Below are 19,023 nucleotides of genomic sequence, written 5' to 3'. Positions count from 1 at the left end.
ATAACATCAGAGACAAAAAGAAGGACTGTACAACCCTATACGGCTACGGATTTGTGTTATAATGTTCTTTTGGCTTTCATTAGATCATACATTGATAAACTGCAAAAAAAGATGGTAGACTACTGTCATGGGGGAACTGGGTAGACTAAGGTTGGTTACCCGGGCCCCTGCGATATCCCTCAGGCTAGGGAAACCCTGACTGTCCCTTTCCCAGAAGTTACACTGAAGGTGTGCATGTCTGGGCCGCCAGGCCTGACCCTGACTCCTGTTTCAGCCCTAAGCTGAAACCACAACCTGCCACCCAGTGAAGAGACCACACACCAATCCACACAGAAAGCACAGACAGGGAAAACTGAAAAATGCACCACGCCGCAGACACACAGGAATACACTATAATGTGCACAGGGCAAAACAAATACAAATAGGAAGGAGGAATATGACAAAGGATTATACACCACGAGATACGATATTCCTACAACAAGACTACCACTCCAGACCGGAATCACCAGGTATAAAGCACAAGCTATAATCGGCGATGCCCAAAGTCCAGCGCGACTATTTAAAGGCCGTGGGCGTGATCCAGCCTCCAACCTGATTACCAGCTAGATTAACCCTGAGCAAGCTGGATAAAATCTAGCCGACGCCACTGAGCATATAGTGGACGTAAGTGGAATTACTGCTGTCTGTCGGACGCCCTAGTGTGAACAGTGTCCGACATGACAGTACCCCGCCTTCTACAAGGGACCCCAGGGCCCTCACGACTTATAGGACCCGGCTTGTCCAGATGGTGGCGGTGAAACATACTGACCAGCCGGTCCGCATGTATGTCTGAGGCTGGTACCCAGGACCTCTCTTCCGGCCCATAACCACTCCAGTGTACCAGGTACTGTAATGTGCGGCACACTACACGAGAGTCAACCACCTTGGAGACTTCAAACTCCAAATTGCCATCCACCAAGACTGGAGGTGGCATAGGCGCCGTGTCCACAGAACCCACCACCTTTTTTAATAAAGATCTGTTGAACACGTTGTGTATTTTATATACCGTAGGGAGCGCCAAACGGTAGGCTACCAGGTTAATGATGGCAGCAACCCTAAATGGACCAATAAACCTTGGACCCAATTTCAAGGATGGAATCTTGAGTCTTAAGTTTTTTGTGGACAACCACACCCAGTCACCCACACTCAGGTCCGGACCTGTCACACGTTTACTGTCAGCCGCTCGTTTGTACCTTGCACCTACGCTTAGCAAGTGCTGTTTCACTCTCCTCCAAAGGGAAGACAGTTGTGCTCCTAACTGGTCCTCCTCCGGGACGCCAGTAGAGCCCCCCTGATGCAGAGTACAAAACTGAGGATGGAGCCCGTAAACACAAAAGAACGGGGACTCCCCAGACAATTCCTGGCGGTGATTATTAATGGCAAACTCAGCCAAACGAAGGAACGTCGACCACTCCTCCTGATTGTCAGAAAGAAAACAGCATAAGTACTGCTCCAAATTCTGGTTCATACACTCGGTCTGACCATTTGACTGAGGATGAAACGCAGAAGAATGCGACAACTTGATCCCCAGCCGTGAGCAAAAAGCTTTCCAAAATTTTGCCACAAACTGAGTACCCCTATCAGACATGATGTCAGACGGAAACCAGTGAAGTCTGACCACCTCCTGCACAAAAACCTGAGCCAGAGTCTTAGCATTAGGCAACGAAGGCAAAGACACAAAGTGCGACATCTTTGAAAAACGATCAACAACCACCAGAATGACCGTGTTCCCAGCAGAGGAAGGCAAACCTGTGATAAAATTCATGGAAATCTCTGTCCATGGCCTACTGGGTACCCAGAGAGGATGTAGTGTGCCAGCAGGATGAGAGCGGGATGTCTTAGCCCTAGCACACGTGGTACATGCTGATACGTATGAGACCACGTCCTGTCGGATTTTGGGCCACCAAAACCCACGTGACACCAACTCCAAGGTACCCCTAACCCGTGGATGGCCAGCCAGGACAACATCATGATGCTCACCCAACACCTTTAGGTGAAGATGGAGCGGTACAAATGATTTGTTAATGGGATGCTCTGGTGGTACCTCTGTTGTGAATTAGACTTTTTGGCTCCCTCTTGTGGTTACTAGTTATATGACTCTGGGATTTTCTTCCCTCAGTTTGCACCCAGCTGGGTCGTTAGTTCAGGGGTGTTGCTATATTAACCTCCTGGATCCTTAGTCCAGTGCCTGGCATCGTTGTAATCAGACACATTCTGTTTGCTCCTATCTGCTGGTCCTGGTTCGTGCAAAATTAAGCTAAGTCCTGCTTCTTTGTTTTTTGGGTTATTTGCTTGCTCTCATTTTTGTCCAGCTTGTACTAAATGTGATTCCTGACCTTGCTGGAAGCTCTAGGGGGCTGGTGTTCTCCCCCCGGGCCGTTAGACGGTTCGGGGGTTCTTGAATTTCCAGTGTGGATATTTTTGATAGGGTTTTTGCTGACCATATAAGTTATCTTTCTATATTCTGCTATTAGCTAGTGGGCCTCTCTTTGCTAAATACCTAGCTCATTCTTATGTTTGTCTTTTCCTCTTACCTCACCATTATTATTTGTTGGGGGCTTGTATCCAACTTTTGGGGTCTATTCTCTGGAGGCAAGAAAGGTCTTTCTTTTCCCTTCTAGGGTTAGTTAGTTCTCCGGCTGGCGCGAGACGTCTAGAATCAACGTAGGAACGTTCCCCGGCTGCTGGTATTTGTGGTGCTAGGATTAGATATATGGTCAGCCCAGTTACCACTGCCCTATGAGCTGGTTTTCTGTGTTTGCAGACTTAGAAATTATTCCTGAGACCCTCTGCCATTGGGGTCATAACAGTATGCCAGGCCAACATTGAATGTTTAATGCATTGCAGAAGTGGGATAATAAGAAAGGAAATTCTGAGGTTTTTTTTTTCTTTCCTCTCTTCCTCCCCTTTACCTTTGAGTGGCTTGTGCTTGCTGCAGACATGAATGTCCAGACCTTGATTACAAGTGTAAACCAGCTGGCAGCTCGTGTGCAGGGCATACAAGATTTTGTTACCAGTAGTCCTATGTCTGAACCTAAAATACCTGTTCCGGAATTATTTTCTGGAGACCGATTTAGGTTTAGGAATTTCATGAATAATTGTAAATTGTTTCTTTCTCTGAGACCCCGTTCATCTGGAGATTCAGCTCAGCAAGTTAAAATTGTTATTTCTTTTTTACGGGGCGACCCTCAGGATTGGGCTTTCTCCCTAGCGCCAGGAGATCCGGCATTGACAAATATTGATGCGTTTTTTCAGGCGCTCGGATTGCTTTACGAGGAACCCAATCTTGAAATTCAGGCAGAAAAAGCCTTGTTGGCTATTTCTCAGGGCCAGGATGAAGCTGAAGTGTATTGCCAAAAATTTCGGAAATGGTCCGTGCTTACTCAGTGGAATGAGTGTGCTCTGGCCGCAAATTTCAGAAATGGCCTTTCTGAGGCCATTAAGAATGTGATGGTGGGTTACCCCATTCCTACAAATCTGAATGATTCTATGGCGCTGGCTATTCAAATTGACCGGCGTTTGCGGGAGCGCAAAACCGCTAATCCTCTGGAGGTGTTGTCTGAACAAACACCTGATTTAATGCAATGTGATAGAATTCAGACTAGAAATGAGCGGAAAAATCATAGACGTCAGAATGGGTTGTGTTTTTACTGTGGTGATTCTACACATGTTATATCAGCATGCTCTAGACGTCTAACAAGGGTTGTTAGTCCTGTCGCCATTGGTAATTTGCAACCTAAATTTATTTTGTCTGTGACTTTGATTTGCTCTTTGTCTTCTTACCCTGTTATGGCGTTTGTGGATTCAGGTGCTGCCCTGAGTCTTATGGATCTGTCATTTGCCAAGCGCTGTGGTTTTGTTCTTGAACCGTTGGTAAATCCTATTCCTCTTAGAGGTATTGATGCTACACCATTGGCGGAAAATAAACCGCAGTTTTGGACGCAGGTGACCATGTGCATGACTCCTGAACATCGGGAGGTGATTCGTTTTCTTGTTCTGCATAAAATGCATGATTTGGTCGTTTTGGGTCTGCCATGGTTACAGACCCACAATCCAGTCTTGGATTGGAAGGCAATGTCTGTGTCAAGTTGGGGCTGTCAGGGAATTCATGCTGATTCCCCGCTGGTGTCTATTGCTTCCTCTACTCCTTCGGAAGTTCCTGAGTATTTGTCTGATTATCAGGATGTATTCAGCGAGTCCAGATCCAGTGCTCTGCCTCCTCATAGGGACTGTGACTGCGCCATAGATTTGATTCCAGGTAGTAAATTTCCCAAGGGAAGATTATTTAATCTGTCTGTACCTGAGCATGCCGCAATGCGTTCGTATATCAAGGAGTCTCTGGAGAAGGGGCATATCCGTCCTTCCTCTTCCCCTCTTGGTGCGGGATTCTTTTTTGTGGCCAAGAAGGACGGATCTTTGAGACCTTGTATTGACTATCGGCTTCTGAATAAAATCACTGTTAAATTTCAGTATCCTTTGCCTCTGTTGTCGGACTTGTTTGCCCGGATTAAAGATGCCAAGTGGTTCACCAAGATAGATCTTCGTGGTGCGTACAACCTTGTGTGCATTAAGCAAGGAGATGAATGGAAGACTGCATTTAATATGCCCGAAGATCATTTTGAGTACTTGGTAATGCCTTTTGGGCTCTCTAATGCTCCCTCAGTGTTTCAGTCCTTTATGCATGATATTTTCCGGAAGTATCTGGATAAATTTATGATTGTTTATCTGGATGATATTCTGGTTTTCTCTGAAGATTGGGACTCACATGTGGAGCAGGTCAGGATGGTGTTTCAGGTTTTGCGTGAGAATGCTTTGTTTGTTAAAGGCTCAAAGTGTCTCTTTGGAGTACAGAAGGTTCCCTTTTTGGGGTTTATTTTTTCCCCTTCTGCTGTGGAGATGGACCCAGTCAAGGTCCGAGCTATTCATGAGTGGACTCAACCCACGTCAGTTAAAAGTCTTCAGAAGTTCTTGGGTTTTGCTAACTTCTACCGTCGTTTTATCGCTAATTTTTCTAGCGTTGTTAAACCTTTGACAGATATGACCAAGAAAGGTTCTGATGTTGCTAACTGGGCTCCTGCAGCCGTGGAGGTGTTCCAAGAGCTGAAGCGCTGGTTTACTTCGGCGCCTGTTTTGTGCCAGCCTGATGTCGCACTTCCCTTTCAGGTCGAAGTGGATGCTTCTGAGATTGGGGCAGGGGCCGTTTTGTCACAGAGAGGCCCTGGTTGCTCGGTAATGAGACCATGTGCTTTCTTCTCCAGGAAGTTTTCGCCTGCTGAGCGGAATTATGATGTTGGCAATCGGGAGTTACTGGTCATTAAGTGGGCATTTGAGGAGTGGCGTCATTGGCTCGAGGGTGCTAAGCATCGTGTGGTGGTCTTGACTGATCACAAAAATTTGATGTATCTCGAGTCTGCTAAACGCCTGAATCCTAGACAGGCCCGCTGGTCATTGTTTTTCTCCCGTTTTGACTTTGTGGTCTCGTATTTACCAGGTTCAAAGAATGTGAAGGCTGATGCTCTTTCAAGGAGCTTTGTGCCTGACTCTCCTGGAGTCGCAGAACCTGTTGGTATTCTTAAAGAGGGAGTTATTTTGTCAGCCATTTCTCCTGATTTGCGATGCGTGTTGCAGAGATTTCAGGCTGGTAGACCTGACTCTTGTCCACCTTACAGACTGTTTGTTCCTGATAAGTGGACCAGCAGAGTCATTTCCGAGGTTCATTCCTCGGTGTTGGCATGTCATCCGGGAATTTTTGGCATCTGGTGGCTAGGTCCTTTTGGTGGCCTTCCTTGTCACGGGATGTGCGGTCATTTGTGCAGTCCTGTGGGACTTGTGCTCGAGCTAAGCCTTGCTGTTCTTATACCAGCGGGTTGCTCTTGCCCTTGCCTGTCCCGAAGAGGCCTTGGACACACATTTCCATGGATTTCATTTCTGATCTCCCGGTGTCTCAGGGTATGTCTGTCATCTGGGTGGTATGTGATCGCTTCTCGAAAATGGTCCATTTGGTGCCTTTGCCTAAGCTGCCTTCCTCTTCCGATCTGGTTCCTGTGTTCCTTCAGAATGTGGTTCGTTTACACGGCATTCCTGAGAATACTGTGTCTGACAGAGGATCCCAGTTTGTTTCCAGGTTCTGGCGATCCTTTTGTGCTAGGATGGGCATTGATTTGTCGTTCTCGTCTGCCTTTCATCCTCAGACTAATGGACAAACGGAGCGAACTAATCAGACTCTGGAGGCTTATTTGAGGTGTTTTGTTTCGGCAGATCAGGATGATTGGGTGACCTTCTTGCCGTTGGCTGAGTTTGCCCTTAATAATCGGGCTAGTTCCGCTACTTTGGTTTCGCCATTTTTCTGCAACTCTGGTTTCCATCCTCGTTTTTCCTCGGGACATGTGGAGCCTTCTGACTGTCCTGGGGTAGATTCTGTGGTGGATAGGTTGCAGCAGATTTGGAATCATGTGGTGGACAACTTAAAATTGTCACAGGAAAAGGCTCAGCGTTTTGCCAACCGCCGCCGCGGTGTGGGTCCCCGACTTCGTGTTGGGGATTTGGTGTGGCTGTCTTCTCGATTTGTTCCTATGAAGGTCTCCTCTCCTAAATTTAAGCCTCGCTTCATCGGTCCTTACAAGATATTGGAAATCCTTAATCCAGTGTCCTTTCGCTTGGATCTTCCGGTTTCGTTTGCCATTCACAACGTGTTCCATAGCTCTTTATTGCGACGCTACGTTGTGCCTGTGGTTCCTTCTGCTGAGCCTCCTGCTCCGGTGTTGGTTGAGGGCGAGTTGGAGTACGTGGTTGAGAAGATCTTGGATTCTCGTCTCTCCAGACGGAGGCTTCAGTATTTGGTCAAGTGGAAGGACTATGGTAAGGAGGATAATTCCTGGGTGGTTGCCTCTGATGTGCATGCGGCCGATTTAGTTCGTGCCTTTCACGCTGCTCTTCCTGATCGCCCTGGTGGTCTTGGTGAGGGTTCGGTGACCCCTCCTTAAGGGGGGGGTACTGTTGTGAATTAGACTTTTTGGCTCCCTCTTGTGGTTACTAGTTATATGACTCTGGGATTTTCTTCCCTCAGTTTGCACCCAGCTGGGTCGTTAGTTCAGGGGTGTTGCTATATTAACCTCCTGGATCCTTAGTCCAGTGCCTGGCATCGTTGTAATCAGACACATTCTGTTTGCTCCTATCTGCTGGTCCTGGTTCGTGCAAAATTAAGCTAAGTCCTGCTTCTTTGTTTTTTGGGTTATTTGCTTGCTCTCATTTTTGTCCAGCTTGTACTAAATGTGATTCCTGACCTTGCTGGAAGCTCTAGGGGGCTGGTGTTCTCCCCCCGGGCCGTTAGACGATTCGAGGGTTCTTGAATTTCCAGTGTGGATATTTTTGATAGGGTTTTTGCTGACCATATAAGTTATCTTTCTATATTCTGCTATTAGCTAGTGGGCCTCTCTTTGCTAAATACCTAGCTCATTCTTATGTTTGTCTTTTCCTCTTACCTCACCGTTATTATTTGTTGGGGGCTTGTATCCAACTTTTTGGGTCTATTCTCTGGAGGCAAGAAAGGTCTTTCTTTTCCCTTCTAGGGTTAGTTAGTTCTCCGGCTGGCGCGAGACGTCTAGAATCAATGTAGGCACGTTCCCCGGCTGCTGGTATTTGTGGTGCTAGGATTAGATATATGGTCAGCCCAGTTACCACTGCCCTATGAGCTGGTTTTCTGTGTTTGCAGACTTAGCAATTATTCCTGAGACCCTCTGCCATTGGGGTCATAACATACCTCCACCTGAGCCTCGGCAATCTCAGCCTCAACCTCGGTCGTGAGAGCCGAGGCCACTACACCCTTTTGGAGGATGGGCACCGGATCTTCCCGAGGTTCTCCCCCCAGAAAACACCTGGACAAAGCATCTGCCTTAGTGTTCTTAGACCCAGGTCGGTACGTAACAAAAAAGTTGAACCGCGTGAAAAACAATGCCCAGCGAGCCTGCCTGGGGGACAGATGCTTGGCTGACTCCAAATACAGCAGATTTTTATGGTCGGTGATAACTGTAACCTGATGGACCGACCCCTCCAAAAAGTGTCGCCATTCCTCAAAAGCCAACTTGATAGCCAACAACTCCCTGTTGCCGATATCGTAATTACGTTCGGCAGACGACAGCTTCTTGGAAAAGTAGGCACAAGGACGCAACTCGCCCAAGGATGAGCCTTGTGACAGCACCGCCCCCACTCCAACCTCAGACGCATCGACTTCCATGGTAAATGGTTTTGATATGTCCGGTTGCACCAGAATGGGGGCCGAAGCAAAACTCTTCTTCAGAAATTCAAATGCGCGCACAGCAGCCTGAGGCCAGGCAGAGAAATTGGTACCCTTTTTCGTCATGTCAGTAAGCGGTTTAGCAATGGTAGAAAAATCTTTGGTAAACTTTCTATAATAGTTGGAAAACCCAAGGAATGGCTGGAGTGCTTTTAGGTTATCAGTAGTGTTGAGCGATACCTTCCGATACTTGAAAGTATCGGTATCGGATAGTATCGGCCGATACCTGAAAAATATCGGATATCACCGATACCGATACCTGATACCAATACAAGTCAATGGGACTCAAGTATCGGAAGGTATCCTGGATGGTTCCCAGGGTCTGAAGGAGAGGAAACTCTCCTTCAGGCCCTGGGATCCATATTCATGTAAAAAATAAAGAATTAAAATAAAAAATGTGGATATACTCACCCGTCCGGGGGCCCCTGGACCTTACCGATTGTAACCGGCAGCCTCCGTTCCTAAAAATGAGCAGTTTAAGACCTTCGATGACGTCGCGGCTTGTGATTGGTCGCGTGCTGCTCATGTGACCGCTCACGCGACCAATCACAGGCCGCGACGTCATCGCAGCCCCTAAACTCCTCAATGAGGAGTTTAGGACCTGCGATGACGTCGCGGCCTGTGAGCGACACACGACCAATCAGAAGCTGTGACGTCATCGAAGGCCCTTCACGCGCTCATTCTTAGGAACGGAGGCTGCCGGTTACAGCGGTAAGGTCCAGGGGCCGCCGGAGAGGTGAGTATATCCATATTTTTTATTTTAATTCTTTATTTTTTACATGAATATGGATCCGATTCCGATTTCCGATATCACAAAAGTATCGGAACTCGGTATCGGAATTCCGATACCGCAAGTATCGGCCGATACCCGATACTTGCGGTATCGGAATGCTCAACACTAGTTATCAGGCGGTTCCCAATGCAGCACCGCTTGCACCTTAGCGGCGTCCATTTTAAACCCTGAAGCAGACACAAAATAACCCAAGAAAGGCAACTCCTGAACCGAAAATACACACTTCTCAAGTTTTGCATAGAGCTTATTTTCCCTGAGAAGCTGTAACACCTGCCTCACATGCTCTAAATGAGTGTAATGGTCGCATGAATAAATGAGAATGTCATCTAGGTACACAATAACGAATTTCCCCAGAATATGCGAGAATTAGGGTTGAGCATTCCGATACCGCAAGTATCGGGTATCGGCCGATACTTGCGGTATCGGAATTCCGATACCGAGATCCGATACTTTTGTGGTATCGGGAATCGGTATCGGATCCATATTACTGTGTAAAATAAAGAATTAAAATAAAAAATATTGATATACTCACCTCTCCGGAGGCCCCTGGACATCACCGCTGGTAACCGGCAGCCTTCTTTGCTTAAAATGAGCGCGTTTAGGGCCTTCCATGACGTCACGGCTTCTGATTGGTCGCGTGCCGCTCATGTGACCGCCACACGACCAATCACAAGCCGTGACGTCATTCTCAGGCCCTAAACTCCTCATTCTAGGAATTTAGGACCTGAGAATGACGTCGCGACCAATCAGAAGCTGTGACGTCATGGAAGGCCCTAAACGCGCTCATTTTAAGCAAAGAAGGCTGCCGGTTACCAGCGGTGATGTCCAGGGGCCTCCGGAGAGGTGAGCATATCAATATTTTTTATTTTAATTCTTTATTTTACACAGTAATATGGATCCCAGGGCCTGAAGGAGAGTTTCCTCTTCTTCAGACCCTGGGAATCATCAGGATACCTTCCAATACTTGGTGTCCCATTGACTTGTATTGGTATCGGGTATCGGTATCGGCGATATCTGATACTTTTCGGGTATCGGCCGATACTATCCGATACCGATACTTTCAAGTATCGGACGTATCGCTCAACACTAGCGAGAATACATCATTTATGAAATGTTTAAAAACTGCAGGCGCGTTTGTCAACCCAAATGGCATCACCAAATTTTCAAAATGACCCTCAGGAGTATTAAAAGCCGTCTTCCTCTCATCACCTTGACGGACTCTTATGAGGTTGTAAGCCCCCCTGAGGTAAAGCTTGAAAAACGCACCACGCCGCAGACACAAAGGAATACACTATAATGTGCACAGGGCAAAATAAATACAAATAGGCAGGAGGAATATGACAAAGGATTATACACCACCAGATACGATATTCCTACAACAAGACCACCACTCCAGACCGGAATCACCAGGCATAAAGCACAAGCTATAATCGGCGATGCCCAAAGTCCAGCGCGACTATTTAAAAGCCGTGGGCGTGACCCAGCCTCCAACCTGATTACCAACACTATAGGCTTATGCAAAAGGACATCGCAACCTTCTATAAGAGATATACATCGAAAACCTTTTCCTGCATGAACATCAAACAGAAAACTATATAAGGTGTCTAACTGGGTCAAAAAGGTTCCGTATTATATTGTAATTTCATATATTAGTAGAAAATATACGTATCCACTTCCTTTACATTTTCAGCTTCATCAGATGGGATAGATGAAGATAAAAGAACAAGATAGTACAAAGGATGCAGTTATACAAGGTCTTATTGCCGTTTGGGGTCTAATGGTCCCTCTATCACTTAGGCAACAGTTTACTATAAATGGAACTAAATACCAAGAATCCAAATGTTGCATATATTTGATAGATTTATTAATGTAATAAAGCAATTCATTTGCAACAAAATAGGCCACACCCTAGATTAAAGATTTTTGGCCAGCCCATGAGGAAACTATTTATCTGATATACATGGGGTTCACATGTTTGTACACAGTAACCCTTTAGATACAGGTAGATGTTGAAATGTACAGTGTCTATTTTAGTAAAACAAAAATCAATCTTGTTTTTTATTAATTACATGTTCAGCTAGCAAACATAAATAGTCTGCTTTTAATTCAGTGTCAGCACACATTTCTTATAAATAGGTCATTTTTCAAGAGCTGTGAAAAGCACAGAGCTCGGAGGTGTCCTGCCTTAATGAACAATGCTTTATTTGAATAGCGCTATATGACACCACTGGAGATAAATTGTTTTTCTGCAATCACAAGTCACAAACATGTTATGATGAGAGTAAGTACAGGTGCCGCTGCGAAGAAGAATACTTGGTCAGAGGGCATTGTTCTGAAAACTGCCATTTCTTTCTTCTAAAATTCTTTTCACTCACTGAATTGTGTTGATGAGGAGCAAAAACATCAGAGTTTTTGATGTTGTTGAATACACACAAACAAGCAGAATGACAAATAACATTATCAAAATCCATTTAGAGCTGCCCCAAACCTTGTACGTTGCAGACTAGAAGGCGACATTACATATTTGTATTTTTTCTTCCCAAAAAAGAGAATGACATTACTCTAAACCCATTCTTGGCAGTGGTAGGTTTATGTTGGGAGATATGCCAATAAAAGTTGACAGAAGCAACGACATAATAGAATAGCAGCTTCTTTTGAGCTTCTATATACTTTTTATATTTTGTATGACGCCAATGAATAAGTTATTGAGATAAAATGCATGAGAGAGGATACAAAAAACAAAAAAACCTTTTTTTTTACCAAAAATGTTTGAAAAAGAAATGAACAGATAGAGATGAGTGAACACAAACTTAAAAGTTTGGGGTATGTACTAGACACTTAGTGTTTGGTGCTAAGCCCCAAACACAGACTTCTCCTGGAAGTCCATTTCAATGTTTGGAGTTCCTGGAGAAGTTCGGGGAGAGAGAAAGCATGAGAATAGTTTCCACCTCAAAAGTTCGTTTCGATGAGGTTTGGGCTCTGGTTCAAGTTTGGGTATAGTTCTGGTTTCCAAACTAACAAGTAACAACTAACATTAAGACATATATTTGGCTCAATGACAATGATATTCATCATGACTGCTACTCTTGGCTTTTGCCACGATAATAACCAATTAAAATCAAATAATCACAATATTTCTTGTTCTCGTCTTTGGCCTTAGGTCATTCTAAGGTGATTTCTAATCATTCTCTTGCCCTCTTGTCTTCTCTTGGTGCTTTTATCTTACGGTTGCTGGTCATCAGCTGAAGAGATTAAGTAAAGAACATCTAGACCGGTTTCTCTGAAACAGTTTGATCTGGTGAATGTTAAGCCTCACAAGTTTTTTTCATATGCAAAAAAAAATGTGAAACGTTTTTCATTAGTTTTTGGTTTGTGGGTCCAATTATACCATTTGAGTGAAATGCATTTTTCTTGCATGAGGAAAATAAAACTAATGGAGGTTTCCAAAGCACTAGTAATTAAAAAAAACAGACAGTTGTTTCCCAAGCACTAGTAATTTAAAAAACAAACAGTACATGGACGCAACTCAGATCCCAGCCATGCGCTATCCATTTTTTAAACCAACTGAATTACTTAAAAGGGGCAGTTTGATCTGCAAATCAAATAAAAATTGGACATGTCTCCATTTTTTTAGGAGCTATGCATTAAAAAAAGGGATGGAACATGTCCAAAAATATGGGACCTATTAATGGGGAATCTTTTCTGTTTATAGCAGTGTTTCCCAAACCCCATCCTCATGGCCCCCCAACACATGCTTTCAGGATTTTCTTAGCATTGCACAGATGAGAACCTGTGGCAGGTTCTGATGCCTTAATAATAATTCCATCACCTGCGCAATACTGAGGAAATTCTGTAAACATGACGTGTTGGGGGCCTTGGGGATGGAGTTTGGGAAACACTGGTTTAGAGGGAATCCGCCACAACCAAAATGCATTTTAAATGTTCTTTATAGTGTTGTAGGGGCCTTAGCCACTAAAACAGCCATACTAGCACTGTCACTGTTAGGTCATGTTCACACGTTCAGTATTTGGCCAGGATTTTACATCAGTATTTGTTAGCGAAAACCAGGAGTGGAACAATCAGAGAAAACGTAAAATAGAAACATGCCACCACTTCTATATTTTTCACCCACTCTTGGTCTTAGCTTACAAATACTGGTGTTAAATACTGATCAAATACTGAATATGTGAATGTGCCTTTACTGGTACAATGCCTTAAAAAATAACTTTCAATTCATATGCAAATAAGGAGGCTTTGGCCAAGAGTAGGGTGCACCCTTACAATAATAATTGTATTTTTATAGCACCAACATATTCCGCAGCACTTTGCATTTTAGAGAAGACTTGTACAGACAATAAAGGCATTGCCCATTAACACATAATTCAACAGATACCAAGAGGAGTGAGGATCCTGCTGCTCATAAGCTACAATCTATGAGGAAATACGGGAAACATGAAAGGTAAGTGGTAAAAAGTGTATTGCATGGTCCAGGCGTCAATAAAATAAATAGGGTATTCACATAACGCTGCATGAACCGGTCACCGGCCAGGATCAGCACCAGTACAGCCATAGAGTGCTGTTAAGTACATGGTAGGAGCGTGAACAGATGCTACAATGGACCAGATTTGAGGAATATTTGTAAAGGGAGAAATAAGGATAGGTACATAACTGAGGTGAGGAGATAGGCCAGGCTAAAGAAAATGTGTATTTAGGCCTCACTTAAAATTGTGGGTATTGGGAATTAATAGAAGTGTCCTGGATTGCGCATTCCAGAGAATTGGCACAGCAAGAGAACAGTCTTGGAGATGTGATTGGATTATTAAGGATATTAGTCTTAGGCTATTAGTGGAACGGATTGCACAGGTAGGGTGATAGATAGAGATGAGAGAGGGGATGTAGAGTGGTACAGAACTACAGAGAGCTTTGTGGATGGCAGTGATAAGTTTATATAGTGTTCTACTTTGCTCTATTATGGACTGAATTGGTGGGTCACATGATGTACCTGGTACATTGTCTTTCATCATATTGTATTCTGTATGATATGGGTAACTAGTGCAGTGACTGGCACAAGGTGGCGGCATCAGTGTAACGGATGGGCAGGAATATGACACTAGCTGCTGCATTCAGGATGAACTGGAGAGGGGAGAGTTTAGAAAGATGGAGACCGATTAGTAGAGAGTTACAATAGTCCAGACGAGAATGAATAAGATCAACAGTAGGAGTTTTTGCAGAGTCAAAGATAAGAAAAGTTTGCATACCAGAAACTATGCCCCCTCATTTGCATATTGGTTCCCTTCCTCCACTTCTCATTGGCATTGCTTGCTTACCAGGGGTGCACTGAAGCCTTCTCTTTTGCATATTAATTAAAAGTTATTTTTTCAAGCACTGTTCTATAACATGTAAAGCGCTAGTATGCTTATTGGTAGGGACTAAGTCTCCTACAACAAGGTATAATCCATTTAAAGTTCATTTCAGAACTGACGGGTTCACTATAAGTCACATTAAACCAGAGACTCACCTTTCAGAAAAGGTTTTGTGCACCAAAGTCCCAAGGCTAGCACAGTAACGAGACCTGAGAGAACACATCAATGAACCAGTACTACACCCTATCTGACACTATTACTAAAGCAGATGAAAAGAACCCAACAATGTCCCAAATACCTGCTAATACCTTTTTTGACCTTTGTTTAGAAACTATGATTGTAAATGCCCAAAATGAAACACGATACAGAAAAGCATCAAAATGATTGAATACTTTAATTATACATAAATGTAAATGCAATTAAAAATTAAAAAAGAAAAAACAAGTTAAATAATTCCTTAGAATAAATGTGTCTACCAAAATTGTATGTATAAGCCTTATGAGCCTTAGGAAGTCATTTAATATTACATTGCACATTTCTTACAAGCCGTGCGCCCTGGAATGACCTTCAGGTCTAAATCAGTAAAACTCACCCAAGGCTAACAAAAATTGCTTCAATATTCAGGTATGAATGAGAAGTGGAATGATTCATCAGATAATGTCGCAGTAGGTCTATAACTTTCGTAATTGATGTATAAACCATCAGGATCACAGCGGGTGGAAAAAAAAAGTGTTGATGGGTTTTTCTAAGAATTGACCCATATAAACGTGTGTATGTATATATATATATATATATATATATATGTCAATGTTTTGGAAAACCTTCTATGTAATTGGCTGACATGACCACATCTCGAGGATGATGCAAAGATACATCATTCACTCTATTGGTGAGGAGCTGGTGGTGCCTATTGATTTGTTATTGACAAATGCCACTTTGGGGCATCCAGTGGCCAAGTGAGTTACATGGACATTTGATCCTAGAGTTAGATTTTGAATTTTTTCCACTCCAATTAGAGATGAGTGCATCAATTCATAACAAATCACCTGACTTTTTCTTTATATTTTATAGGGCTGAGAAGGGATTAATAAATAATAAAACCTTATACTCACCTGTTCTAGGATGAACCTTAGATGTTCTGCTGTTGCAGATCCATTTCGAGCGCTACTCTAGCTTCCTGTGGTTACACTTCACTCTTCAGATCTAATAGTACAGACTAAGACTCACAAAGACATGCATCATGCCCCATGTGACCAAATAAGTCCTTGCCAGCATCAGAAGAACCAAAGAGTGCTTAAAGGTAGCAAGTCAAAAAACTAGCATGGATATGTGGCTGATGGACTGGTGAGGGACAGGCCTAGGACATGTGATTGAGGGCCCAAGACATGTGAGGTACAGGCCTAAGACATGTGATGGAGGGACCCACGACATGTGAGGGACAAGCCTTGGACAGATGATAGAGGGACCTAGGACATGTGAGGGATGGACCTAAGGCAGTTGATGAGGGACCTAGGACATGTGAGGGTTTGGCCCAGAACAGGTGATTGAGGGATCTAGAACATGTGAGGGACGAGCTTTGGACAGATGATGGAGGGACCTAGGACATAGTATGGATGGGCCTAGGAGAGGTGATAGAGGGACCTAGGACATGTGAGGGATGGGCCTAGAACAGGTTATAAAGGAATCTAGTACATATGAGGGACATGCCTAGGACAAGTGATAGAGGGACCCAGGAGATGTGAGGCATGGGCTTAAGACAGATGATGGAGGGACCTAGGACATTTGAGAGACGGGCCTAAGGTAGGTTATGGAGGGACCTAGGACATGTGAGGGACGGGCCTATGTCAAGTGAATATAAGTTTTTATTATTTTTTTAATCCCTTTTCCTACCCATTGTTTACAAAGCTTTAGGCACTGGAAACAATTCAAGGTGTAATAAACATCTAGTTATGGATATTTTCATTTTGACAAATTTAATTTTACACTGAATCACATCTGATGACAAAAAATTATTTTGGGAATTCACTTATCTCTACTCGATATGTACCTAAAATCTATATAAAAATGTACAAAGAGAAACATTCATTCATCAAAGCTATAAAATGATATTTTAGACCAATTTTGAATATGAAACGAATAAAAATCAATACAGTACAAAAACATTTCATGAAAATATAACCAATATTATAACATTTTAATAAAGGTAGACAACTTATTTTTTATGGCATATCACTAATAGAATGAACTCTTCATGGAGGCCCCAGAAATCCAGAAACTTAAAGCTATTCCTCATTTATACCAAATCGGCGAATAGTGCGTTTGTTGAAAAATAAACCTTTTTACTTACGTATCTGTATGATCCATCGTATTCACATCTCTCTATCTTTCCCAGGCTGCCATCAGAGTAGTAGAGTTTCTCAGCAGAGTGATCAATGGTTAGGCCATTTGGAGTAACAATATCCGTGCTTACAATGACCTGGGCATTTTTCCCGGAAAGGGTGGACCTCATGATGCTTGGGTGCTGTTCATTCCAATTAGTCCAAAACATTAAACTGGGAATGAAAAATAGAGGAACATTTTAATGTGAATTGTAAAATACAGATTTAATTTGGACATATTCATTTTTACAGAGGCTTATAAAATGTGAATAGAAAGGAATCAAGATCACTATTTGGCAATACATGCCGAGGGCATTAAAGCAGAGTAAGGCATGAAAATTACCGGAATTGTTACCAATATTATGCATGTGCATTGTTCTATTTTCATGGATGCTTCTATTTTTATCCATCAAACACGGAAAAGATGTCCAGCAATTCAAATTAACTCACTTGGAAATGGTAAGAGTTACAGCAGACTGGTTTTTGTGTGCTCAGACTATTTATTAAAAAACAGAGAATTAAAAAAAAAGGTTTTCAAAGAAGGAAAAATCCCTTTAACCCCTTTCCAACATAGAATTTACCAACATGTCCTACATCCTTGCGGTAGCTCCGATGACTATTGTTCAATCATTTAGTTCTGACATCAAATCAAGGGGTGTCGATTATTTAACATTGCAATCGGGAGCCTTCTGAAAGCCCCAGCTGAAGCCATTATGCACTGCATTGCTAATGTACAGTACAGACCATAAGTTTGGACACACCTTCTCATTTAAAGATTTTTCTGTATTTTCATGACTATGAAAATTGTACATTCACACTGAAGGCATCAAAACTATGAATTAACACATGTGGAATTATATACTTAATAAAAAAGTGTGAAACAACTGAAATTATGTTTTATATTCTAGGTCCTTCAAAGTAGCCACCTTTTGCTTTGATGACTGCTTTGCACACTCTTGGCATTCTCTTGATGAGCTTCAAGAGGTAGTCACCAGAAATGGTTTTCACTTCACAGGTGTGCCCTGACAGGTTTAATAAGTGGGATTTCTTGCCTTATAAATGGGGTTGGGACGATCACTTGTGTTGTGTAGAAGTCTTCAGGATACACAGCTGATAGTCCAACTGAATAGACTGCTAGAATTTGTGTTATGGCAAGAACAAAGCAGCTGAGTAAAGAAAAACGAGAGGCCATCATTACTTTAAGAAATGAAGGTCAGTCAGTCCGAAAAATTGGGAAAACTTTGAGTGTCCCCAAGTGCAGTGGCAAAAACCATTGAGCGCTAAAAAGAAACTGGCTCACATGAGGACCGCCAAAGGAAAGGAAGACCAAGAGTCACCTCTGCTTCTGAGGATAAGTTTATCCAAGTCACCAGCCTCAGAAATCACAGGTTATCAGCAGTTATCAGCAGCTCAGATTAGAGACCAGGTCAATGCCACACAGAGTTCTAGCAGCAGACACATCTCTACAACAACTGTTAAGAGGAGAGTTTGTGCAGCAGGCCTTTATGGTAAAATAGCTGCTAGGAAACCACTGCTAAGGACAGACAACAAGCAGAAGAGACTTGTTTTGGCTAAAGAACACAAGGAATGGGCATTAGACCAGTGGAAATCTGTGCTTTGGTCTGATGAGTCCAAATTTGAGATCTTTGGTTAAAACCACTGTGTCTTTGTGGGACGCAAAAAAGGTGAACGGATGGACTCTACATGCCTGGTTCCCACCGTGAAGCATGGAGGAGGAGGTGTGATGGTGTGGGGGTGCTTTGCTGGTGACACTGTTGGGGATTTATTAAAAATTGAAGGAATACTGAACCAGCATGGCTACCACAGCATCTTGCAACGGCATGCTATTTCATCCTGTTTGCGTTTAGTTGGATCATCATTTATTTTTCAACAGGACAATGACCCCAAACATACCTCCAGGCTGTGTAAGGGCTATTTGACCAAGAAGGAGAGTGATGGGGTGCTACGCCAGATGACCTGACCTCCACAGTCACCAGACCTGAACCCAATCGAGATGGTTTGGGGTGAGCTGGACCGCAGAGTGAAGGAAAAGGGCCAACAAGTGCTAAGCATCTCTGGGAACTCCAAAATTGCTCATCAAGAGAATGCCAAGAGTATGCAAAGCAGTCATCAAAGCAAATGGTGGCTACTTTGAAG

At 43.4% G+C, this 19,023-nt stretch overlaps 1 protein-coding gene across 5 annotated transcripts in view; it reads right to left on the bottom strand.

Annotated features, from left to right (window-relative positions):
* Window positions 1-19,023, bottom strand: part of LRP1B (LDL receptor related protein 1B) — a 1,636,337-nt gene that overhangs the window by 312,792 nt on the left and 1,304,522 nt on the right. For all 5 annotated transcript variants that reach the window (XM_077273024.1, XM_077273022.1, XM_077273019.1 and 2 more), the window contains exon 43: window positions 16,836-17,040. In XM_077273024.1, the coding sequence (XP_077129139.1) occupies window positions 16,836-17,040 (205 nt within the window). The remainder of the gene's footprint in view (window positions 1-16,835; window positions 17,041-19,023) is intronic.

The sequence above is a fragment of the Ranitomeya variabilis genome, chromosome 7 (assembly GCF_051348905.1).
Source record: "Ranitomeya variabilis isolate aRanVar5 chromosome 7, aRanVar5.hap1, whole genome shotgun sequence".
Classification (NCBI taxonomy): Eukaryota; Metazoa; Chordata; class Amphibia; order Anura; family Dendrobatidae; genus Ranitomeya; species Ranitomeya variabilis.
This window is presented reverse-complemented; position numbering and strand designations above follow the sequence as displayed.